General features: G+C 37.7%; 3 protein-coding genes across 4 annotated transcripts in view; 1 reads left to right on the top strand and 2 right to left on the bottom strand.

The window, feature by feature from the left end:
• LOC145484618 (uncharacterized) overlaps nucleotides 1-25,576 on the top strand; it is a 407,604-nt gene that overhangs the window by 170,075 nt on the left and 211,953 nt on the right. The gene's annotated exons all lie outside the window — the stretch shown is intronic.
• Nucleotides 1-25,576, bottom strand: part of LOC145484597 (uncharacterized) — a 62,264-nt gene that overhangs the window by 16,930 nt on the left and 19,758 nt on the right. Inside the window, exon 1 of one of the 2 annotated variants that reach the window (XM_081463194.1) lies at nucleotides 11,924-11,990. The exons of the other annotated variant lie outside the window; for it this stretch is intronic. The gene's annotated coding sequence lies outside the window, so the exon portion shown is untranslated. Of the gene's footprint in view, nucleotides 1-11,923; nucleotides 11,991-25,576 lie in introns of those variants that run through there. 2 annotated transcript variants of the gene reach the window in all.
• LOC145484607 (uncharacterized) lies at nucleotides 15,847-21,840 on the bottom strand. The gene is made up of 4 exons (XM_081463204.1): nucleotides 21,311-21,840; nucleotides 19,906-20,004; nucleotides 16,770-17,272; nucleotides 15,847-16,269 (listed from the first exon to the last, which is right to left on the bottom strand). Exons 1-4 carry the CDS (start codon nucleotides 21,783-21,785, stop codon nucleotides 16,024-16,026), a joined length of 1,323 nt encoding a protein of 440 aa, XP_081319330.1. The 5' UTR covers nucleotides 21,786-21,840; the 3' UTR covers nucleotides 15,847-16,023.

Below are 25,576 nucleotides of genomic sequence, written 5' to 3'. Positions count from 1 at the left end.
AATTAAAACGATTGCACAATGGTTATCAGAAGGATCAGGATGGGTTATAGAATCAGTTGATAAACATTATTTGAATATAGTCAAGTACAATCCTATGAAGGGTTCATCATATATACAACTTCCAAAAGAATTGAGAAACCCCAAGAAGGGTTTGGTAAACATGAAAAACAAAGATGATAAATGCTTCAGATGGTGTCATATAAGGCATTTGAACCCACAATCAGTACATCCAGAAAGGTTTGAGAAGTCGGACAAAGCATTCATTAATACATTAGATTATTCTAACATTGAATTTCCAGTTGATGTGAAACAATACAATAAAATAGAAAAACAGAATAAAATCAACATCAACGTATTTGGATATGAAGGAAAACAACCATTCCCTATTTACGTTTAAAAGAAAAGTTCGATAATTGTATGAATCTTTTGTTGATAACAGGAGATGAAAATAAACATTATGTGTTGATTAAACATTTCAATAGATTCATGTACCATCAAACGAATCACAAAGATAGATAGATAGACAGACAGATAGATAGATAGATAGATAGATAGATAGGCAGACAGACAGACAGATAGATAGATAGATGAATAGACAGACAGACAGACAGATAGATAGATATATAGATAGATAATCTCTATTTATCCACGGTATAAAATTCGTAAGAGAGAAAACATTTCTGTACGTACTGCCTACAATGTTTCAGTTCAGACAAGATTCTCAGTAAACATAAGACTGAATGTATGGTTACTAATGGTCAACAAGCCATAAAAATGCCCGATAAAGATGAACGAATTTTATTCCAAAATCACCACAAACAGTTACCTGTACCATTCGTTATTTATGCTGATTTTGAAGCCATCACAGAAAAAGTGAAAGGTTGTCATCCCAATGATGATAAATCGTTTACTGAAGCTCATCAAAATCACAAAGACTGTAGTTTTGGTTATAAAGTCGTTTGTTGTTACGATGACTAATTCACTAAACCAGTACAAGCGTATAGAGGCGAAAATGCTGTTTATAAATTCTTAGAAAAAATGTTATATGAAGTGAATTATCGTAAAAATATCATAAAAAATAACTTCAACAAGCCATTAAAAATGACGGATAAAGATGAAGAAAATTTCAAGAAAGCTAATAAGTGCCACATTTGTGGTAAAAAATATACTGATAAAGATATTCGTGTCAGAGACCATTGTCATATCACTGGTAAGTACAGAGGTTCGGCTCATCAAGATTGCAACCTTAATTTCCAACTAACTGATAAGATTCCAGTAATATTGCACAATCTGAGAGGTTATGACAGTCACTTTATCATGCAACAGATTGGTCAAATAGCTAAAAATCACACATATAAGAACAAAAAAGGAGAAGAGCAGCAAATGAACATAAATGCAATACCCAATAATATGGAAAAACATATGGCTTTGCATGTTGGGTAATTATCTGACGTTTCTTGACAGTTTCCAATTTATGAGTTCAAGTCTTGATAAGCTAGTCAGCAACCTTCCAAAAGAATCATTGAAATATACATCAGAAAAGCTTCGAGGAAAAAAATTAGATTTAATGTCTCAAAAAGGTACGTATCCTTATGATTTCATGGATAGTTTCGAAAAATTCAATAAAACAGAACTGCCAACTAAAGAAGAATTTTACAGCATTCTGGATGATGAACATAGAACAGATGAAGACTATTCTCATGCTCAAAGTATTTGGAAGAAATTCAAACTGAAAAATATGGTTGAATATCACGATCTGTATTTGATATCTGACATCCTACTGTTAACAAGAGTCAACATCTGTTAACATGAGTCAACAAGTGAAAGCAACATCATCGTCGATGGCATCAAAGACTTTCCAGATTCACCTCACGACGTAAACAAAAAGCTTACAGTTTTAGAATGGGAAAGGGGTTGAACAATGAGTATTCATCCCGGCTGAGTTTCAACATGTACAAACTTCCACAAGGTGAATACACTTTGGTGATTGAATTTTTCTCGCCAGTTATGGATCAGGTGACAGTGTCTGTTGTTTCCACTTCATTGAATATCGGCCAAAACTCAACCAAGCTGTTTCCCCAAAACAGCCGATCCGTTATTCACTTGCATAAGTGGGACGTAACTCCTCCCGAATACATCTACGTTGACATGAGATGTCAGGGCACCGCAAGCAGCCCTGCCCAGGGGCATGGCCATTTGATTGTTTATGGAATGGAGGGGAAACAGAATGATGTAGACTCAGATAGCTTCAGATGTTTTGATAATCCGCATGCTTTTAAAAATGGTAAAATTACATTCAGTACAGAAGTTGAATTTGAACATCATGATGGTATCGACGTAAAAAATAATAAGATAAAACGTGTTTTAGAAGGTACTGATGATGATACTGTGAATCTTAAACAACTCAACAAAAGTGAAAGCGATACTCTGAAAACGTTGAGATTGGATATAAATGCAGCCAAACAACAAATGCAAAATGAAATCAATGCACTCAACAGAAAACTACAAAACGCCACATGGCTAAAAAAAAGAGTATAATGGGATTTGGTTTGAAGAATATGCTGATTTTTTAATCCCATCACAAATCAAATACAAAAATGATGATTCTACAATATCATCAGTTGGTATGTTAACTCTGACAACCACAAAAACAAAATCCGATTTAAGTAATACGAATGGATTGATTGAATTTAGTGCCACACTTGCATCAAATCTTGAAACAAATGCTCATTATACAATATACTTTGTGATTGATTTTACTAATAAAAAAAATATTGGAATTTGTTAATATCATTCATAAAACAAATGGTGGTAATACTGATTTATCGTACTCAATATTTAATCATCCGCTGGAGAATGTGCGTATGTTACAAATTCGTGGAACATTTTCAATTCAGGAAGAATCAGAATCAATATTGAAAATAAATACTACAACAAACAAGTTATGTTTTGGATTGTGAAAAATCAAAACAGTTTCAAATTTACATACGGTGATGGAACTAATGTATGTGTTTTCAATTACATAAATAAAAACAACGATCTGAACAAAACTTTTAAATTTGAATTCTATTATTCTGTATTAAAAGTTGGTTTCTCTTATAATTCTCATGACATTGGTGGTACAGAATTCAATAAGATAATGGAATATGAAAAAACGAAAGGTACATATTTCGGTTGAATAATATCTAAACCATATATATGAAAACACCGAAGACTATATTCAATTTCTATCATATTAATCGATCCAAATTTAACAGAATCTGATTTATCAGTATTGAAAGCTTTGTACAAACACTATCATAAAAAAATATTGGCTTTTCAAAATGACTTACAAATATCTCAAAAAGGTAGAACTTACGTGTAATATTGGATCTGTTTCATTAGTAGTAACAGGGACAATTGCGGGTGGTGTAACATTGAATCCCATTGTTCTTGGGACAATATCAGGTGCTGGTCTCATTTTGAAAGCATTTTCAGAAGCTAAAAATTTCGAAAGAAAAATAGAGATGTGTAAATTTGCATGCACAACATACGAAGATATATTGACAGATTTACGGTCATTTTTGAGAGGATTGGAGTTCAATGATAAAGAATTTCTCGACTATGTCAAAGTTCTCGATGACATAATCATTGATATGTGTCCATTATCAGACAAATTTGAAGACAAATACAATAAAATGTCCATTCAACAATAGATTTTATTTTATTACCGATTAATGATTGGATATGAGACCAATGTTGCTCATAAAAATCTAACGTAGTTCGTGATTTCGTGATTTTGATATGGTCACACGGTATCTTCAACATTTCAAATATCTTCTTTTATAACAAAGTTAATGTTAATCATTCTTTTGCGATTACCATTAATTTGTTGGAGTATTTTATTAATTTCTTTGAAAATCTTGTGTATTTTCATTCTGTCATGACTTGATATATGTAATTTGTATTTATTAGATATATCAATGATTGTGTTTTCCAAATGATATTTTCTCTCATAGATTGATTTCTTCACAATCTTGTATTTATTTTCATAGAAATTAATGTTATCTTTTGATACGTAATAGCTATTAACCGTACCACAACTTTGGCAAGCATTCATACCTTCATTATTTATCATGTTTTGTTTGTTGCAGCAAGGAATGTGTTTTGTTGACGGTTGTTGCAAGTGTAGATCGCAAAATGGGCATTCTACGTATTCCATTGTGATCATTTCAGCGTGTATTTCTGGATTACGACTCATTTATACAATTACGTTACAATATTTTTAACAACTGTCTGATGACTGCGAAGAATCAAAATCTGATTCAGTTGGCGACCATACTTCACCCGAAGATTGTGAGTCCCAACTTGAGCTTGAGCTTCGTGAATCCCAACTTGAGATTGAGCTTTGTGAATCATCATAAACTGATTCTGTGCTTGTCGTTTCTTGAGAATATTCTTTGTCCATTAATATGTATAGTTTAGATTTTTATTTTTTATATATTTTATGTTTATATGGAAGCAAAAAATGAAATCGCAAAGTGCAGCGATTATGTTGAAATTTACAAATGTATGAAGAAAAAAGAAAAACCAGAACTAATTCCCACAAAAGAGCTGAGTGGGAAAAACATATTGTTTGGTGTGGTGAGAGGGAAAAATATCCCGTGGTTATCGCTTTCAAAAAGGTAAAGTGGTGGAAGAACATAAAACGTTTGTTCTTTTGGTAAAGATATATAGGTAATATTTATGGTGAAATGCAACGTCAAAAATTGCAAATATAAATACCAAATCATTGGTAAATGCAGATGTGGAAGGGTATTTTGTGCTTTTCACAGATATTCTGACAGACATCATTGTGATTTTGATTTCAAGGATTATGAGAGGGATAAATCAGCTGAAGAGAATCAAAAAGTAGTTGCTGAAAAAATAATAAAAACATAATATATGGAAGTTGTACGATGGTTTTGTCCTTATTGTCAAGAATATTATTTGATAGTATATATAGTCAAACACAAACTCACAATGAAGCATAAAATGAATAAAGAAGAGTTTGAGAAAAGATATTTAATCTAATATACCAATATATGAAAACTTATTGTGTCAAACAAAGAATGCAAACTGAATGTGTTCCAGGAAATGAACGTTTGACAAGAGACAAAAATGGTCGATCATTAATGAAATGTATTTGTTCTGAATGTGGAATAACAAAAACTAGGTATGTGAAATCAAATACAAGAGGTCAAGGTATTGGTGATGCTGTTGGTCCAATAAAGGCAGCTGTAAAAACTGGTCAAAAAATAACTGAAACATTATTTCGTCAAACAGAGCAAATGCTCAAAGATTATTATTCTGGAAAGATAGCCAAAGATGCTTTTAATACAAAAACCGTTTTTTTTTTTCAGTAATATCTTTCTGGAAGAAACCTTCAAGAAAACCAAGGTTTGACGGTAGTTTAGAAAATTAAGATTATGGTATTCCTCTTAAAGATGGTCCAACAGCGTGGATGAATTCTAGGTAAGAGTTGGCGGGGCTTGAAAATTGATTTAAAGTGCCACTGAGGGCTTTGAAACTGATGGCCCAGACACCCCATTCCAAAAAGTGCCGCTGAGAGGTGTGATATCCATTTAACTGCTGCTGTAAGGTTTGAATAAATGGTGGCCGAGACACCGGCCCCATCTCCATACTACTCGTACATAACTGGGACACTCTTTCATCGCGTGCACTCAAGAGTGTTTCTCTGTCTGTTTCCAAGATAGCTCGGGATTACATTAAGGACGGTGACTACTTTTGTTCGTGTGTACACGTTCTACGCATCACGCAAGGCATAGTTTAAGCGCCACGCGCGCGCTGGGTTGACATTGACGCAATCTACTACGCTACCAAGTACACGACTGAAATGAAAGCAAAATTTTCCTACAGTGACCAAATCAAGTTTAATGAACCTGCACTTAAACCAGGAAGACCATGATAGCAGCATATCGCTAACCACTAACTGTTAACGTCTTCCAGCTGAAAACTAGCTGTTATCTGTCCAAAATTATACAGAGATCCAACTGTAAACATGAACCTGCAGATGGCGTAGTGCACTCGCAAAGCAAGTGCGAGATACGCAAATGTTTTACTTACTTGGGAGGTGACAGGAAAAAAATGTAACGGACACCGTAACAGTTTTCAAAAACGATCAATAACTTTAAAAACGCGTGGTTTACCCCAACATTTTACGATATGAAATGAAAGTGGCAAGCATATTCAATGAGTGAATAGTTTCTGGCGGTGAGAAAAAGGTATTTAGGCTGTATTTTACCTGAACCAGAGAAAGGCTGTCAGATCGAGACAATAAAAGTGCTGTCGGTTACAAGGATTTTGATATTAAAAACATACCAAAAATGGTTTTTATGGTACCATTTACCATGCAGGTTCAAGTTCTTTATAAATGTGTTTGCTTTTCTGTATGTAAAGGCGAATTCTATGGAAATCTGTGAAGAAATATCCTTTCCTTTTTTTCCAGAAAAATACTGATTTCAGCATTTTTGTTGAGATTAAAGGCTAATTATCTCGAAAAAATGCAAGGATACCTCCATTTTTCTTTGTGGATTCCAATAACCCTTGCAAAGATCTACTTTTTCCGCGTGGTCCTAACCTGGCGCAAAAATAGATAGACAACGAGGCACGCAGCAACGAGCTAGCTATAATCATCTCTTATAATCCATAGAATATTTACGCTTGCGCGCGATTGGTCAGAGTCTTAGCGCGTTACGTGATTGAATATACCCAGCTAAAGCTGGGGAATATCCGAGTGTTATAATCCATCAAACATTTTCGCTCGCGCGCGATTGGTCCAAACACGTCACGTGACCTAATATTTCCCAGCTAAAGCTGTTGAATATCCGAGTGATATTTCCCAACTTTCAAAACTGCGCGAGATGCGAAAAATATTTGAAGGATAATAAACACAATACACTGCATTTGCCTCGAACATATGCTTAAATATTTGTCCTTAGACATCATCTGTTCCTCGAAGCTTAGAGTTTTCTTCGACCTACGCTCTCGGGAAATTATCCTAGTATATAGACCATTTTACAGTTTTGTGCTCAGTTACCCGTGGCCTGTGATTTCAAGTGACCTTGCTGTGAAACAGACCTCTCTGCTTTTTTCATTTAAATGCAAACTATTTATCATTAATTAGAACAACTTGATTTACATAACAACAGCAGTGAGGTCTGTATCAAAACAAGGTCACCTCCAGCCTCTTTGTCATTCAAATCCCAGGTTACTGAACGGACAATTGTAAAAATGGTCTATTCCCGGGCCAAATGGAGACTATTGTTTATCTATCCAACAAGCGCGAGTGGAATACGACTAGAGAACGTGAAATACAAAAGCCAATATTTCACTGAATATCAAAGAAGACATTCGCACAGCGTCGGAGGTTCTCTTTCTCTTTAAGAGTGCCTGCCTGTAAAAATCAGACAAATTCTTAATTTCGCGGCAAGGGTAGAAAATTCGATTTCGCTCATATTCTTATGGTAGATAGGCTAGGGCATGGCAAAAACTACTGAATAGTTTTTTTGGCAAAATATCCTTTTATTTCAAAGAAATACACAAATTACCAACTTCCGTTAAAATCGTCATTTGACGCACCATTTTATTAAGCAAGTTTGAGAGCCTCGCATGCGAAACTACATCATTCTTCTGTCTTTAAAACACTCAAATATTTTTGTGCAATGTTTAAATGTGCACTGGGTTGGTTTTAGGGAATGTTGCGTTGTCTTTTTGGGTGCAAAATAATTAAATTTCGAAGACATGTATTTCATTCACTTAAAAGTACTTCGTGTATATAATTAATTTTCACCATGTGCGAAACCTTCAAATGGATTAAGCTTCTGGTGGTTGAATCGCAGAAGGATGATCTACAGATTCCTGTAAAAATTTCTTTGGGCAAATGATTGTGAGCGACGCGAGAGCTTTTCAAAGTACGTCAAAAATGCAAATATTTGACCATTCGTCGTCAAGTTTCAATTTACGGGTTAGACGTATATTTTAGCATGCGCCGCATGACTTGACCTATAATAAGTTGAAATAGACACAGAGCTGATAATTTCGAAATGTTCTAACCTTATTTGTTGCGAAAGGCGGGTCCAAAGCCGATTTGATTTGACGTGTTTCTAGTCTCTCACCATTCGTCGCACATGAAGCAGAAGTTTGCTTTTGTTTGCACAAGGTTAACGTCCGATGTACATGGCCAACTGTCAACCTATTATTGGTCGAATACCATGAATCTGTGACCATCTTTCTGCGCATATGGACATCACTGCATCTAAGTCAAAAACGGCTGAGTCATTTGTAGATAGTTGCTTGCTTTGCACTGCGCCAAAATAATACGTTTGATCGATTGCTGACGATTGCTGATAAGCGTGTCGGCGCAGCACAATTTTACAGCAGTTATTTGTTCGTCACGCAATGCTGTCACGACATATGCTGCACATTTTGATCCATTTTGTATAGAGCACTCTCAGGATAAATGAAACAATTTAATCATTGTTCATCTGTTTGTTCATATATAATAATAATATGTGTATATTTATAATCGTATTCTATAGTGTACGTGGCCTCGGTCCAAATCATGTTTGTTGTACGTTTTGATGTTTCAGACAATAGCTGATAAAGCTAGAATTTTAAAAAAAGTCGCCATGAAACAAATTATAGATCAATGAAGCAAGAACTAGCTGAAATAAAAATAGGAAATCACAACGTGTCTAATTGATGAGAAAAACAGACTAAATTTAATTAGTAATTACGTGAGTAAATAGCCCTGGCCATGCCATTTTATTTGGCGTATTTTGTTTGCCTAGGGGCGAGGCATTGGTATGTTTGTAACAGAAAATAGAGGACTGTTGTCAATACAGTCCAAAATTATTGTCAGTAAAATATTGTAAATAAACCACCTATTGACCGGTTACCTCCGCGGCCACCATTTGGTCGTTCCGATAAGGGTTTCGTTATTGTCTTTACCCCTATTCAGCGGCCACCCAAAATTTAAACACTTTGTTTTGGAAAGGGCGATGGCAGATAAGAGTCTGAAATTGAAGGTGTATGACGAGTGATAATTCAAATACACGTCTATCATGATTGTCTTGAATTGACTCCATGTTCACAAAGAAATTTATAACCCGATAGTGCAAAATTGCACCAACCTCTATTTAAGCAGCTATCCCCATTAAGCGGTCACCTCCCATTTCCCCGGGGGTAGGCCGGGGGGTAGCCCGGGGGGGGTAGCCCACTGTATTACATGTAAACCAAAAATAATTGCACAGCGCGAAAAGACCTAGGTATGAGTTTAGCGTTACAGTATTACGCAGGGCATGTAGGTAGCGGTGATCGAGTAAAAGATAACAACAGGGGCAATGGTAAACTATTCATTCTTCTCATTTCTTAATTTACTCTCTTCCAACTCAACACGATTGTGTGCTCCCAGTGGTTCCCAGCCTTACGGAGCCTTATGTATTAGGATAGAAATTGTCCTACTCCTACCCCCTAAAATGGGATGACAGTATTGCGTGACGAACAAGGAACCGCTGCAAGCAAGGATTCAAGCCATCAAACCATGATGATCAAGCGTAATATTTCGGTGTAGTGCAAAGCAAGCAGCTATCTACAAATGACTTAGCCGTTTTTGACTTAGATGCAGTGGTGATCATATGTTTCGAAAGAGGGACACAGATTCATGGTATTCGACCATTAAATAAGTTGACAGTTGGCGATGTACATCGGACGTTATGTAAACAAAAGCAAACTTCTGCTTTATGTGCGACGAACGGTGAGAGAAACACGTCAAATCGGCTTTGGACCTGCCTTTTACAGCAAATGAGGTTAGAACATTTCGAAATTATCAGCTCTGTGTCTATTTCAACTTAACATTGGTCAAGTCATGTGGCGCATGCTAAAATATACGTCTAATCCGTAAATTGAAATTTGATGAGGAATTGGTCAAATATTTGCATTTTTAACGTATTTTGAAAAGCTCTCGCGTCGCTCACAATCATTTGCCCAAAGAAATTTTTACAGGAATCTGTAGATCATCCTTCTGCGATTCAACCACCAGAAGCTTAATCCATTTGAAGGTTTCGCACATGGTGAAAATTAATTATATACACGAAGTACTTTTAAGTGAATGAAATACATGTCTTCGAAATTTAATTATTTTGCACCCAAAAAGACAACGCAACATTTCCTAAAACCAACCCAGTACACATTTAAACATTGCACAAAAATATTTGAGTGTTTTAAAGACGGAAGAATGATGTGGTTTTGCATGCGAGGCTCTTAAACTTGTTTAATAAAATGGCCCGTCAAATGACGATTTTAACGGAAGTTGGTAATTTGCATATTTCTTTGAAATAAAAGGATATTTTGCCAAAAAAACTATCCAGTAGTTTTTGTCATGCCCTAGCCTATCTACCATGAAAATATGAGCGAAATCGAATTTTCGACCTTTGCCGAGTTATTTTCCATTTTTATGGACAGGGACTCTTAAAAGGAAACGAAACATAAACAAATCTTCCGCGAAAACATGCACGTAACGCGATGCCCGGACGAGCTAAAAATAACTTAAAAGGGTTACCTTGGGTATAAGGCCAATGTGGGGGATTCGTTCTCTAACCTTGATAATATTTAGTGTATAAAATTTATTTTGAATTTTCGCATTTTTGTCGGTTCTTTTCTCTCACCGTGTTTTTATTTCATAAAGTAATTGAATTCACACCTACGTAAAGTTACTCAGAATGACAAAATGTCCATTTTCTCATCCTAATTTTCATTTCGCCTACTTGATCATCCATGAATTAAAGTATACAGGATCATTCTTGCTTCCGAAATGATTTCACCCATTTCAGTAAATTAAAATGAAAGTTTCCCTTACAAGTGCGAAACAGAAATGTATGGCCGATACATCAAAGGTCTTGTAACAAAACAAGAAAGTGGCCCTAGAGTTACTATTTGCTATATTCCGCGTAAGGCTTATATGTTTGGAAATGGTCTGAAGAGACTCCGTTGCCAAGGGCTCTTCCCGCGTTACTTGAAAACTTTCGTCGCTTTAATTTTTTCCGGGTTTACTCAGTCCCGCCCCCGCTAACCGCCCCTACTTGGGTACTTTTAGTTGACAACATTGCAATGTATTGCTACAATTTGTGCCGAAAGACACCCAAATATTGTGGATTAGTCTCCTTTCAAGGTTTCGTTTATATAACCTGATGTTCCTTTTTGGTTTCAAATGGTAATGTGCGCTTGTTGTGTGCATAATTTGGGAGCGTTCCACTGACTTAGATACACAGCCTGAGATACACACCCTTAATATCCCCTGTAGCCTTTTCTTCAACTCCAAAAGCGGTCGGAGTCTCAAATTTACAAGCACAATGATAGTTCTAGTTACGTTTAAGATGGGATGAACGAGACTCGTTTTTCTCGTTAAAATATTAAGGTTCTGAATTTATTCTGATTATTGTAACGCAACCAACACTTGAAGGCATTGTGTTTTCAAAGCAGAAGTGTTTATTAAATTCGAAACGAGACGTTTTGGTAATTCAATGTCTTTCTTCTTCTCAGTCTCGATATTCAAGGGTCAGGGAAGAGCAAACATTGTAATATAACGCTGCATTTCCGAATTGAAACATAGATATGAACATCAATCCAGAGCAATACCAGCTGGTTATTGCAAATGCCGAAACAAAATGTTGTCAAATCTACTTAAATGTATTACGTTTACCAGACCCAAGTCAAAGGAAAATACTACACGTACTTAGTGAACCTCTTTTTACATCGTAATTCTTACGTTGTTTTTACTTGAAAACATATCTGAACGTTTTCGCAAACACATAGCCAATTGGTTTTCGCCTGGATTCGGGCTTTTTGGCGGCAATATTTAGATCAGTAAATTCTTGCTACCTACCTTTATTCTTCTTTTTGGCCTCAACTCAGAAAATCAAAAGCTGCAGAAAATTTATGTAACAGTCAGGATCGTGGTTATGAATTTTATTTCGTCTCAAACTGATCTGACGTTGCTAAGTTTCCACCTGGAGACAACTGAGGGGTGGCACATGCCATTAATTAGCATTTCATCCGTTAATCGTTGGATGTTGCTCTTCAGTAGCGTTTTAACTGAAACTGACAAAAGTTCAATTGAGGCCTTGTACTACTGTAAAATTGATATTAAAATCTTTTAAAAATCCAAGCTTTCGCCGATCTACGGCATCATCAGGGATAAGAAAAAATATTCCGCGTAAGGCTTATATACAGATGTAAAGTAAAAACGTGTGAAAAGCGAAAGAATGTGGGGGGAAAATGTATGAAATAAATAATAAGGTACAAATATGAATAACAACGAATAATATGATCTAGTGGGCGAGTGTCAAAGTACAAAGAGTCTCTAGATATGTTAAAAATATTTAACACATCTAAAGACTCTTTGTTCTTTACTCTACATTTTTAATATCAATTTTACAATAGTGCAAGGCCTCAATTGAACTTTTGTCAGTTTCCTTTCATCCGTTACTTTGAGACTTCAAGTTGCATGATTGACGGCTGTAAGGACGCCGTCATTTTCGATATTTTGCCCCCTAATTAAGTATGCAAAACCCAAGACGCTGTGAAGTGTCTGGCTGTCAAAATGATCCAATCAAAATCGAGACGCTCAGCGCCGCGGCTCCTATTTCTTGTTTTTGTCGCCTGCTGTAGCTCGCGGCAGGGGATTGGTAGAATATAAAAACATTTCAAAGATGAAAAAGGCGAGAATAGGTCGTAAAAAAAAGAAAACAATTGTAATGAGGTGCGCAGAATTTTCCAGGTAAATCTTAAGCTTACATATGGCAATTATGCAACGAAATCTTGCGTGAATGTGCTCCTTCTTCAGCCATCTTGGACATCCTCCAATCTGTCCAGCTTATTCGCTTAAATTACTTCGAACAGTCTGCTCGTTAACAATGCTGGTTAGTGGCGTTATGACCAGAAAACTTGCAAAATTTTTAGCTCGGGCTGTTTTCGCACACGTACAACACGAGCATCCGAAAATCTAATTCTTTCCATAGCTTGACGGCAAACAGAAAAAAATGTGAAAATATTACAATAAAATAACGCCTTTATTCATTAAAAAAAATATATCGACTGGAAAATTTTCGCGCGAACGTCCTTAAAGGAGCAAGGGCAGAGTTAATGTGCCAAGCTTCCAGACAATGGTGCTGATGATAACACCGGTTAGTGGTGATAATTTTAGAATTATACCAAACGACGTGTGGTTAGTTTGGCAAGCGTGTTTCGACAATGCGGAGTTTTCTTGTTTTTTGTTTGTTTGTTTGTTTGTTTTTTTGCAAAGGAAAGCCGCTTTTTGGTGCTCTTTTAAGCGTGTACCAAACTGGCGTTTGGTTTGTCCGATGTACTCGTGATCACAGTCATTGCAATGAATAGAATAAATGGCATCAGTTCGTTGTTTTTTAGAGTCTGAGAATTTTGTCTCCTATAGTTGGGAATACTGATTACACAGTCAGAAATTCCTAAGAATTTGCGGATTTTATAAGAGGTAAAACTCTTAACGCAAAAGAAGAATTGGTATCTTTTGATGGTGTTTCCCTCTTCACCAAGATCCCAGTTGATCTGCCATTAAGGCTGGTTTCCATATGATCGCAGACGATCGCAGACGATCGCAGACGATCGCGGATCGCAAATCGCAGATCGGAGACGATCGCAGAGAGAGTTGTTTCCATATAATCGCAGACGATCGCAAGCGATCGCAGAGCCGACTGTTGCATACATTTCGGACAGCGGAACTGTTTAAAATTACACGCGCGTTGTGCTGGCGGGAAAATCGCAGCAAACAATATGGCGGACGTCGAGGAGGAAATTTTGCTGGAAGCAAATTTATTCCTTCTTTTTGTCAACCTATTTTGAAATTCCCATGGCACTGCATCTCGCCCCGAGCCAGAAGGTAGCGTTTTCAATCGCTTCAGATAACGACCATAAGTAGTTGTTATGTTGCGGAATTTGACCTCCGCCTCAGCCGCCGATAAATTAAATTTCTCCCCGATATTTTCCCAGTAGTTAGCCTTTTTGTTTTTGCCTTTGAAATCTTTACTGTTACGGTGGTAAACGCACTGATATCACGCAACTTCCTCCATAAATTTCTCGTTACTAACGTTACCTTGTTCAACGCCAGCCATGTTTACAACAAATAAGCGGTTGCTTTCTTGCAAAGAAGCGTTGAATCATGGGTCGGAATTCAAAATATTATGGGATACGTTTCGATCGCAGATCGCAGGACTTTGGTTTCCATATGATCGCACGATCGCAATTGATCGCAGACGATCGCAGACGATCGCAGACGATCGCAGAAGTGTGTTTCCATATGATCGCAGACGATCGCAAAACTTTTTGCGATCTGCGATCCGCGATCCGCGATCGTCTGCGATCATATGGAAACCAGCCTTTAAAGTTGCAGAGAAAAGAATCAGAGAAGACAACTCCCTGGAACAAAGAACTTCTTTGTCCGAGGAAGATGTTATTAATATGTTGTCCTTTTGCTTTTGCTGTCTACCATCTCCTGACGATTCTAGGGCAGAGGAACGAAAATATGTTTCCGACGTCTTCAAGGCTAACGGCTATCCGAAAATATTTCTACGTAACCGTCAAAACCAGTAACAATTGCTTCTGACACTTCCTCCTGACACTCCTGACAAGGCTTCCGGTTTTGCCATCATTCCTTATATTCGAGGTGTCACGGAACTAATCAAGAGAGTTTTGTATGGTCACAACATTAAAGTTGCCCAAGAACCCTTTCAGACGTTAAGTCATATTTTTTTCCAAATCCAAGGATCCCGTCTCTAAAAAACAACGCCATATGTTCTATTCCTTGCAATGACTGTGATCACGGGTACATCGAACAAACCAAGCGCCAGTTTGGTACACGCTTAAAAGAGCACCAAAAAGCGGCTTTCCTTTGCAAAAGAGAAAACTCCGCATTGTCGGAACACGCTTGCCAAACTACCCACACAATCGGGTGGTATAATTCTAAAATTATCACCACTAACCGACGTTATCATCAGCACCATCGTCTGGAAGCTCGGCATATTAAGTCTGCCCTTGCTCCTTTAAACCGTGACAATGGCTGTCTTTTACTTGAAGCCTTTTTACGCCTCAGTCAGAACAGAAGGCCGTTATTTCTGAGCGTATAAAAGGACTTGCGTAACAACTTTAGTTCACCCCTGATAAAGGCACTAGACTAGTATCGAAACGTTGGGTCGCCAATTGTAACTTTCTTAGTCACTTTCGTTAAATCCTAAGCCAGCGTAACTTTAAGCTATGTTTGATTGTTCGCCTGGCTGCACTGTGAACCTTAACATAACTTCATTCCAGGATCTCTCGGATCATGGTGCGTCAAAGGAACCGAAGAATCCACTCTGGGAGTAGATTCTTCGGTTCCTTTGACGCACCATGATCCGAGGGAACTTGGATTGATCTGTTTAGTATAAAGAAACGCAAATCCGTTTTCGGATTCTTTCGGATTTAAGAATCCAATCTTGGATTTTCTTAAAGAAACCGTACCCTAAGTGTTTAACATCTGTATCGTTTTCAAGTCTCACCAGACACGAAAACGAGATTCCAAGAGGCTACACCATCTCAAGGTTTAGTTACTGAATACCTTGATACTCGGAATCAGATTACTCAATGAAAATCGATTGACACTTTCGCATAGAAAAAAGCTGTCATCTTTTTTCTCCATCTAAAAATTTATCTCCTTTTACTATCTACTTTTACTTCTACCACTAACTTTTCTGTATGAGGAGTCAATCCTTACGTCACCCCACACAGTTTTCATTGTATTCCCAGTCACGTGACAATATGTAATTTCCTGACCACGAGGTCGACAAGTTGAAGAAATAAAAACATTGGACAAGGGTATGGTTTTTTACAGTTTTATTCAGTAACGTGGACTTATACTTCACTAAAACGGTCTCCCGTTAATATTTACAAACGTGCCTTCCAACTGTTCTACCTGGGCTGTCAGAGGTTTTCTGTATTTATGCATTGTTTTATTTTACCATGTTTTTCATTTTCGTCGAGCTTCTTGTTGTAGTGTACTTTGTACTGCTCAAGCATTGTCTCCATCATGTCAAAAACTGCATTGTCGTAATGAACATGGTCTGTGCATTTATGGGGATACGAATCGCTCAGTGGATACACGTCTATGACGTCAAATCGTGCTTTGCACATGGCTGACATGGAGTAGGCGCTGAAGAGGGCAACTCGCTGAAAGCAGAAAACGTAAAGAAATAGTTTGTTTGCGGTCTATACTGATGTGCCTACCATGCATCGTGGTCTTAACACTGCGTATCTTCATTGATAAATGAGAGAGAATCTATTGTTAACCTCTAGAACATCTTTAAAAATTTGAAACAGTCAATCAAATGCGGAATATCTCATATTTTGCACACGAACTACTTAACAGCTTATCACGAATTCCTCGATATCCTAAGACATATATTCCTCCGCCATTATCTCACTGCAGCACACAATAAAATAGCTTTAAGTTATTCTACTGATGCTCGTGTGTATCAATTAAACGAAACTTTCTTTTAATAAGAGACTGTTCTAACTTTTAGTGAGTTGTTCCCTACAGCCAGTGCTGTTGGTTTAAAAAAATGAAATAGATGAGGCGTTTTTAATTAAACATTGCACAACATCAAAGCTTATAACGTATACTAATCTTGCACACCTGCACCTTTAGAATCTGACAAATGGAGGCAAACCTGGCTAGTGAAGAATCGAAGATGGGTTAATCTACGGGTCGCGTACTTTTCCATGCAAATGGCGGTGGATGACTTCCAGATGATTTTAGCCGGATACTCCAAAATTCTCTCACCTTGTGGGAGTCCTTTGGCCTTCAAAACCAGTATTAAGTCATCAATAAGCTTCTGATAAGTGGTAAAATTGACGCTTCTTACAAAATGCAGAACCAGGTTTAAAAGCAAAGTGCTTTCCTCTTGCTGCATTTCCGGCGTGCGAAGAACATCAATGACGGTTTCGATGACTTTTTCAGGTCTAAAATCAAGATTTCTTTCCAGGTTAATGTATAGGTCTTCGTTGTCCTTGCGGTAGACCCACACGTAGCTCGTGTTGCACGTTTTATACAGTAATTGACATAAGGGACGAGTCTTGACAGATCTGTACAGTAGGCGACCCACTGAATCACCGTAGACCCAAAGCGTTCCAGATTGCATGTAATTTTCCGCCATCGACCAATTGTAAGACTCTGCTTTATTGAAATTTTAAAAAAGAAACAATGTTTAGCAAACTAGAAACAAAAACGCTGACATCAGCTCTTTTCTGGGAAAAGAAAAAAAGGATATTTTTTCACAGATTTCCTTAGAATTCGCCTTTACATACAGAAAAACAAACACATTTGTAAAGATCTTAAAACTACATGGTAAATGGTAACATAAAAACCATATTTGGTATGTTTTTAATAACAAAATCGTTGCAACGTCGCTTTCAGCGTCTCTGACAGCCTTCTACTGGTTCAGCTAAAATACAGTTCAAATACCTTTTGCTCACACCCTTAAACTAATCACGTGTTGAATAGGCTGGTTAATTTACTTCCATTTTATAACATAACATGTAAACTAATCACGTGTTGAATAGGCTGGTCACTTCCATTTTATAACATACCATGTTGGGGTGACCACGCGATTTTGAAAGTTATTGATCTTTTTTGAAAACTTTTACGTTGCCCATAACATTTTTTCCTGTCACCTCCCCAACATGGATAAGTCGAAGGCTGGATTGGAAACCTATATCACTTGGGTAGATTTCTCATCGCCGATTGGTTGTTTCGTGCTTCAAGATGGCGTCTGATGTCTCCATCATAGTCGGGAAATTTGTGACAACTGAGATGGCGAATATGTGGCGCATGACAGCCAAAATAAAGGCTTTGTTGACTGTCCTCTATTTTGTTCTTTTCTTCAGTGTTGGTGGTAGTTAAGTGTTGACGCATTTTTTTTCTCTTTGTTTGTGGGTTCACACGGATGAGGACCCTGCTAAGCCACAGTTAAACTTTCAAGGTAAGTGCTTGTTACTGTTCATTGGTATTATTTTTATTTGTTCTTGAGAAAATCTAGTCTCAAAAATTAGCTCACTGGAGCCATATTCCTTATGTTTGACGGCTGTTTTGGCACTCTAACCCTAAGTATATTGAAAAGGTCCTTGGTTATTTCTGTTCAAATCTACGATGGAATGATTGTATATAAATAAAATTGTGGCTTAGGCATAGTTCCTAAGTCTGCATACGAGCCAACTGGCTCGTCAGGCCGGAGCTTATCCCGGTTTCAGTAGCATAAAGCGACTAGGAGTATTTCTACTCCCCCCTAGATGGAATGTTAGTCCATCGCAGGGTTATCCCCCGCAGCATACTTTTGATTTTGTGGCACACTTGTTTGCAACAGGTTTCAGTAATTAGGCAACATATTTCAGGACCTTCTTGTTATTTGTATTGATGACCAGTCCCTGTGTGGTTTCTAAGAGCTTCCTTAAAACAGACACACAGATAAACTAAACAGTCTGGCATTTTCCTTTTCATGAATTGTTAAAGTAAAGTGAAGTAAAGTTAAGTAAAATCGTTTATTTAAAACACGATTATCATTTAAGCACTACATGCTTGAGGGGTCTTGTATCTAATTAATTATCTATTTATCTAATTACCTACTGATAAATTGAATGAAATATAAGAAATTAACTTACTTTATCGCAATATTTTTTTTTTGCATTCCCAAGTGCATTCTTAAGCAGCTTTCACAAGGCAAACTTAAGTTGGCAAACTCGTGTTGGCAAACTTCAAAAAGTTGGCAAACTCGTACCTTCACACGTTAAACGTGCGTCATTTCACAACACACGGTAATTTGCAACATGACCGACTTGGTGCAGTGGCACTCACGTACAACAGTGAAACAGAAGAAAAGAAGAAAAGAAACAGAAAGCGGTGGAGAAATAGAAAGGTTTGGAGGAAACCCAGTTTGTCCGCTAGCTCCTCCATTTTCTTTTGTTTGTTTTTATGGTATCTTTGTAGACTACAGATGAAATGTCCCACACAGCCGGACAATTGTGAACCTCTTCGATAAATTTAAAAGTGGCCTCATGTTCATCTTGAATTGCGTCCGCCATTTTGTGAAGTGTCACGAAAATGAAGCACGTGAATAAAAGCGCGTGTTTTGATTGGCTGACAGTTAACAACACATGTTTGCTAATCGTTCACACGTCAGAAAAAGAGGTGCATTTTCTTACTTTCAATTTTCTCTCCTCCTTGTAATGTTTTTAGGTACGACCACTTCCTCACCCGAAAGTACAGGTTTAGGAAGAGTTTTAAAAGTAATTTGCTGTCTTCCGACGGAAGCGTTGACGAAAACGGCCAGGTTGGCTTCAGTAAAGAATAACTGTTTATTAATAGATTGAGAAGGTTACTGTCTGACTATCGGGTGCTGCAACGAAAACTTGGTAAGTTTAAAAAAGGACGAACTGAAACTTCGAGACAACAAAAGAAATTATACGTTGCGTGATCCACTTGGGTCAGGCCGCCTCTGGTCAAAGACAGTTTCAATAAGTTGGGGAGCGACATAGCAGGAGCTTGTGTTTTAACGCCTGGTAACTTCCTGAAAGTTGACGAGGGCGTAGCCCGAGTCAACTATCACGCGATAGAAGTCGAGAGCGAATAATCTAATTGTTTAATAGAACCACGTGTGGAAGTTTGGGAGAATTCGAAGGAGCTATGGAAGCACTAACCTATCGGCTCGTGTTTCCACAGCATTTCTCTTTCTCACAAACTTCCACTCGTGTTTCTATAACTCGATAAAAACACGTACGTATTTTCTATTTCTTAAATGAATCACATACAACCTTTAAGATGTGGCATCCACTTGTCATTTTTCCATTGACCAAATCCATCCCATAAATACTTGCAGGTTTCAGAACAGGAGACAAGGTCCTCAAGTTGGTCTGCATGAGAAACAATAAGGTAAATATATTCCATTGGTAATATCTGACTCTTCAAAGGCTGTTAAACTAAAACAACATGGTTTAGCTGGTGATGTTATGGCTGTAACAAATCCTTTTTTATTTTTTTTTTTAACTCGTGAGCATTGTGGTTTTGTAAACTGTCTCGCAGAACCAAGCTCCGATAAGTTAACGGTCGGAAATTAATTATTAGAAGGGACTCCACCCCGTCAAACGCTGTGATTAGCACCTCATCAGTCACATATCCTACAACAGGATAATTGGCTTTCTTAGCAGCTTTCGTGAACAGGACTTCCGAAGAACTGTATCAGAGAGATCTTAAGAATAAAATGCAAATGATGGCAACATGATGACAACACGAAGTAAGTCAAGACCTCTGACATACAGGTAGGTGGCTGTGCTAGCCCGAAGAAAGGCAGTCAACATGGCCATACCTCCGTATGAGGCAGACCCATCGCGTATTGCACTACAGGAAAGGCATCATTTTAAAGCAAATAGAAATAAACTTGTGTAGATTAATCGTCGATGAAAGAGTAAAAAGAGCAAAGGTTGGCGATTAAAGCTAGTTCATTCACAAAAATTAATCAACACGACAATTTCTTGGTCTGAGATAGGAAAATCCGGACCGCGCTAAGAACCAAACAGACTGCAGGATTCGTTACCGTGCCCGCTTGAAAAAAAAAAAATTTGGATTTGTTTATTGTGGGTCACTGACTTTCTACGTTGTCATGGCAACTGCAAATTTCGGGTAGGTCTGGCCAAAAAATAACTTTTTTCATATTAATATTATTTAATCCCGTTTTCAACATCTAATTGCAGAAATTCGTAAATGTTTACATTCCATGGGCATTCTGGCTTGATTTGGTGTTAATGTCCTTCCTTGTTTGACCTTTTCAGAACAGAGTAAGAGCCATTATGGTGGATCCAAGATGGCGCGCCAAGGAACGTCAATTGGCCTCATATGACGCCATGATCGACAAAAATGGTGTAATTTTGTAGAGCACGCTCATAAATATCTACTCAATGTAAATTCAATTCTCTGTGTATTAACAGAACGAAAACACAGGATTAAGAGAACCACCTAAACTTTTCAAAAACTTAAATGGCTTTGAATCCGCCGTCACATTGGCAAAAAGTTGCATTTAAACACTTTTGATACCAATTTAGACTGATTTAAAGAGCTAGAAGCCGTTATGACCCACCTATAGTCTAACTACTCTTTGTCTGAGGTATTTTTGACAAACAAAATACTCTTATCTTTTACAAAGTCACATAGAAATTTACTTACCAGAAGGAGGGACTTTAAGCTGAGCCTTAGTTACATTTATGTTTAAGGCAAGTTGTCCGTCAGGGTGTTCTACCAAGTATTCATCTAAAGAACCTACAACTCCCTCTCTCTGTTTCCGCCCCTGATAGTCACCTATGATAAACCAATCACGAGGTGGGTCTTTGAAGCCATCACAAAGACTAAAATCAAGGTAAATCGTCAGTTGATAAACACCAGGCTCCGTGATAAGAAACAGAGCTTCGTAAGTTCCATTATTATGATCGAAAACAGTGGCCGCAATGCTTGTTGGACCACGTACGTAAACCCTCCAGGTGTCTCCACCAATCAACTTCGTTCGATTGTCTGAGGTTTTTGACTGAATGAAAATCTTGCTGAACTCTCCCGCTGGTCTGATATCTTGGAATATAATGTCACTTGTTGTAGCGTTGCTATGATTGGTTTTGCCCCAATGATCTTTTACTAATCCCCAGACCATATTTTCAGCGCAGGGCTTAATAATGTTCTTCCAGTCTACTCGTGCACGGCGCTGACGAAGCCATTCGTGTCGGAAATCTTGCAACCTACGCGAAATTAACGACTTTTCTGTTTCACTACCGCTCCCATCTACATTTTTATGAGAATGTTCTTGTCCCCTCGTCTTGTTAAGCGAAGAGTTAAATAGAAAATTATACTGTTTACCAGATGAATGTCCTGGGACTTTCTTCGGAGAAACAACTCCGACAAGAGACAGGGCGTTGTTCATCGTGTCCGTATAATACAGCAAGCAGAGGAGAAGTAGTACAGCAAGGCAAATGGAAAAACAGAGCAACCGCATCATACCGGGAAGCTGAGAACGTGATACCATTGTCTTAATCAAATGGATCGTGCTGAAAATGGAAGAAAAAAATAAAAATTTGATTAGGATAACTTAGGTTTTTAAGACTGTATTAAAAGGGTTACCCGTTTGCTTCAGTTTTGTATGTTACCCTTAGTGATTGTCGTTATGAACACAGACTAATTTTCCAGCCAAGTAAACCAAAACCATTCGTGAATCTCGTGCAGCCTTCCCCCTCAAGCCTGCTGCCCGTATTTCCTTGGGTTCTGATTGGTGCATAAGATGGCCTATATCCTTGCTGATTGGCACAGTGATTACTTTGGTATTGGTTATTGTAACAAACTGACGTAGATCTCAGTCCCTAACATGGGAGGTGTATAGCGAATAATTATTGTATGTATTTCGCGATTAACGTTTGACTGTCGAACGTCCAACAGGAAAGGGAAGGGTGGATGCCAGACCCTGAGATATGTTTATAGTTTTGGAAGGAAGATTTGCTCTGTGATGATGAAACGTTCCGTGGCTGAAGTTCAGTCTTACCTCGCTGAAATGCATATGTTTGAGCTGTCAGCTGTTTCTCAAAGTTTGATATTGCCATTACAAAAGGGCGGGGAGGGGGAGTCTGTAGACTTTGTTTTCGATTTGCCTAGTATCTGCCCTTTGGGATTGGCCTGTAACAAATCCCTCGCTTTGTTCGCGTTCACTGAGAGCCGGTGTTTAGACTGCCTCCCTCCACAAAAAGCAGCATGTCCAAAATCCAATTCGACCAGGTTAGAGGACTCGAATGAATACCAGCTAAGGCTGATGTGGCTTCCTCTCCAGATAAAGATCCTGTGGCACTAGCCGCCAGTTGATATTTTCTTTTGTGTTTAAGCGTCATAACAAAAACGAGCTGTAGTAAGACGCTAGCAATGGCCTCGCGTTGATATTTCCTTTCAATAAAACGCGTGTTGCTCTCCTTCAGTTTTTAAAGAACGAGGTATAAATGTTATATTTGAGTTGATATTTTCTTTCGCTATAAAAGCGTCATTTTGCCGCTCACGCTTAAAGGATAACGTATCTACATGTTAATTTGCACGGCTGGGAGGTCCGTATAGTGAAAAACTGTGACTGAGGTCTTGAAAATGCTCGCCCGGTTGATATTTTCTTTTGTTTAAACACGTCATATTGTTGTATACATATATATTTGTGTTATTTGTTGACCTTTAAAGACGTCATTTTGCCGCTCACGCTTAAAGAACGAGGTATATATGTGTTATTTGCCAGCTGGGAGGTCCGTATAGTGAAAAACTGTGACTGAGGTCTTGAAAATGCTAACCGGTTGATATTTACTTTCGTTTTAAAAGCATCATATAGACTGTGTTCAAGTGACGTCATCAAATTCCCAAATCCAAAACTAAAGAGCCACCAAAGGTTTTATCCTCATCAGGCATAAGAGGTATAAAATTTATATCTGTTGACAACTTTCCAGCTCAATAGCGTCCTTCGTTTGGAAACCAGCGCATTTTGAATTTCGGAGTTATGGCGGTGCATGACATAAAGCTAGATCGCGTTTGTCGAAAAATATACACTGATCTCGTGATTTTTAGCCATTTTAGGAGTTAAAGTGCTTGTGTCAATGTTTTTTGGCTCGGTTCAGATAATCAGCTGACTAGATAGCCAAATACTAGGCTCTATAATTTTGCGCGGAACATTTAGACGAATATCTCCACTTTGGGACAACGCACATACCTTAAACTTGGAGAACTGTCTTCTTTACTTATCGTCTATAATATCACAATTTCTTGACTTTATCCACTGACTGGTTTTTTATTTTATTTTTAGAATGTCTTTTCAATACACTCTAATGTCTTATACATGTATAATTTGCCTTGTTTGTTGTGGCAGTATCTCGCGATTGCCATGTTCGCTTTAAACACGTCATATGGTCGCTCACGCTTAAAGAACGATGTATACATGTATATTTTCTTGTTTTTTTTTTTGTTTGTTTGTTTCCTTTTTGTTTCTTTTGTTTTTTTTTTTGTGTGTGGCAATATCCCTCAAGTTTCGCTTTAAACGTGTCATGTTGTCGCTCCCATAATATTGTTAAACTGTCCGAAGATGTGACCCTTAACGTGAAAAGAAAAGGAAAGTGAAATAGCAAAGGACTGCCTAAACTGTTCGCTGCTGACTCATACACGCTTCATACATTCCCACAGGAGACCTGACACTATATCAGCAGTAAAAATAAATGTACTGCTATTTACCTGTGTCTTTGTGAGACGTCTTTTTGAGTCGTAATGAAGCAAAGGCGAATTATGACGCTCCGATTACGTCTGAAGTTTCTCATCCGCGCGAAACTTGAAATAATCGGAGTGTCATAATTACAAGGCGGCAGACCAGATAATATTTGCAAATGTCAACCGCCTTTGCTTCATTCAGATCCCTTCTAAACGGCTCAAAATGACACAGGAACACAGGTAAATAACAGTACATTTATTTTTACTGCTGATATAGTGTTCGGGTCCCCTGTGCACTGATTTCCGTACCATCACGAACGCACCATATCGTTACGTCACAAAACTTCAGAACGATATGGTACGTTCGTGATGCTTGGCTTCACGCGTGAAAACAAACTACGATAAGTCATTACTTCCACAGTGCTCACTTAAACCTTCAAAGCAAGCAAGTGTTAGATACTAATTAAGAATATCACTTCTCGCGAAACCTATTCGGGTGCAAACGTTAACGGACGTTGAGAAGTTTACATCATCAATGCAGTATAAACCCGAGGGTCGTTTTCTTTTTTTTGTCACGTCTCTAATCTGTAAATATTTTTTTCTTTAATTCACTGTAGTAAATAACATGTAAACGAACTCTACAGTATAAAAAAAGAAAAGAAAAAAATGTCACTTGTACAGACGTTGACTGTTGTTCACTTTGTTAATTTTATACTTGTGTCACTCTTCTTACTCCAAATCTGCATTAATTGAAAAATGAACAGTCGCTGTAACACAGTTGTTTCACTTTGGAAAAGTAAATCATTTGTGGCATGTGCAAACCCTGCAAATCACTGAAATATCAGACGAGCAGATCTTTCATTCGTCTTGTGATTCATACATTAATTAATCCAATCGTCGACATAGTCAGATTAATAATTTGCGTTTGAGTTCCTACCTTCTTGCTTTTTTTTCAAACCGGTATCAACTGATGTCTACTTTTGCCTTTGTCTTCTTCACCACTAGAACCTTTATCTTCACAAGAAGAGAAGGTGAAATGGCGAAGGAATGCCTAAACTGTTCACTGCTGAGTCACGTTTCATACCTTTCCGTGAAGTTTCGTGACGAAGTAATAGGGTGCATTCGTGATGCTTGGCTTCACACGTCAAAACAACCCAAAACAAATCATAAATTTTCACTCTGCTTACGTAAAACAGCAAGAAGTATTAGATACACTAATATCACTTTTTTTGC

This window comes from Orbicella franksi, chromosome 4 (genome assembly GCF_964199315.1).
Source record: "Orbicella franksi chromosome 4, jaOrbFran1.1, whole genome shotgun sequence".
NCBI lineage: Eukaryota > Metazoa > Cnidaria > Anthozoa > Scleractinia > Merulinidae > Orbicella > Orbicella franksi.
Note: the sequence above shows the minus strand (reverse complement) of the source record. Positions and strands in the feature narration are given on the sequence as shown.

What these genes read in the sequence shown, in the direction of transcription:
- LOC145484607 (XM_081463204.1), bottom strand. Translation starts at nt 21,785, where the DNA reads ATGGTCTGGGGATTAGTAAAAGATCATTGGGGCAAAACCAATCATAGC. An exon ending in GTGGATGCCACATCTTAAAG is followed by an intron (nt 17,273 to 19,905) that starts GTTGTATGTGAT and finishes TCAATAAAGCAG; the next exon opens with AGTCTTACAATTGGTCGATG. An exon ending in TTCGATTCTTCACTAGCCAG is followed by an intron (nt 16,270 to 16,769) that starts GTTTGCCTCCAT and finishes TTCTGCTTTCAG; the next exon opens with CGAGTTGCCCTCTTCAGCGC.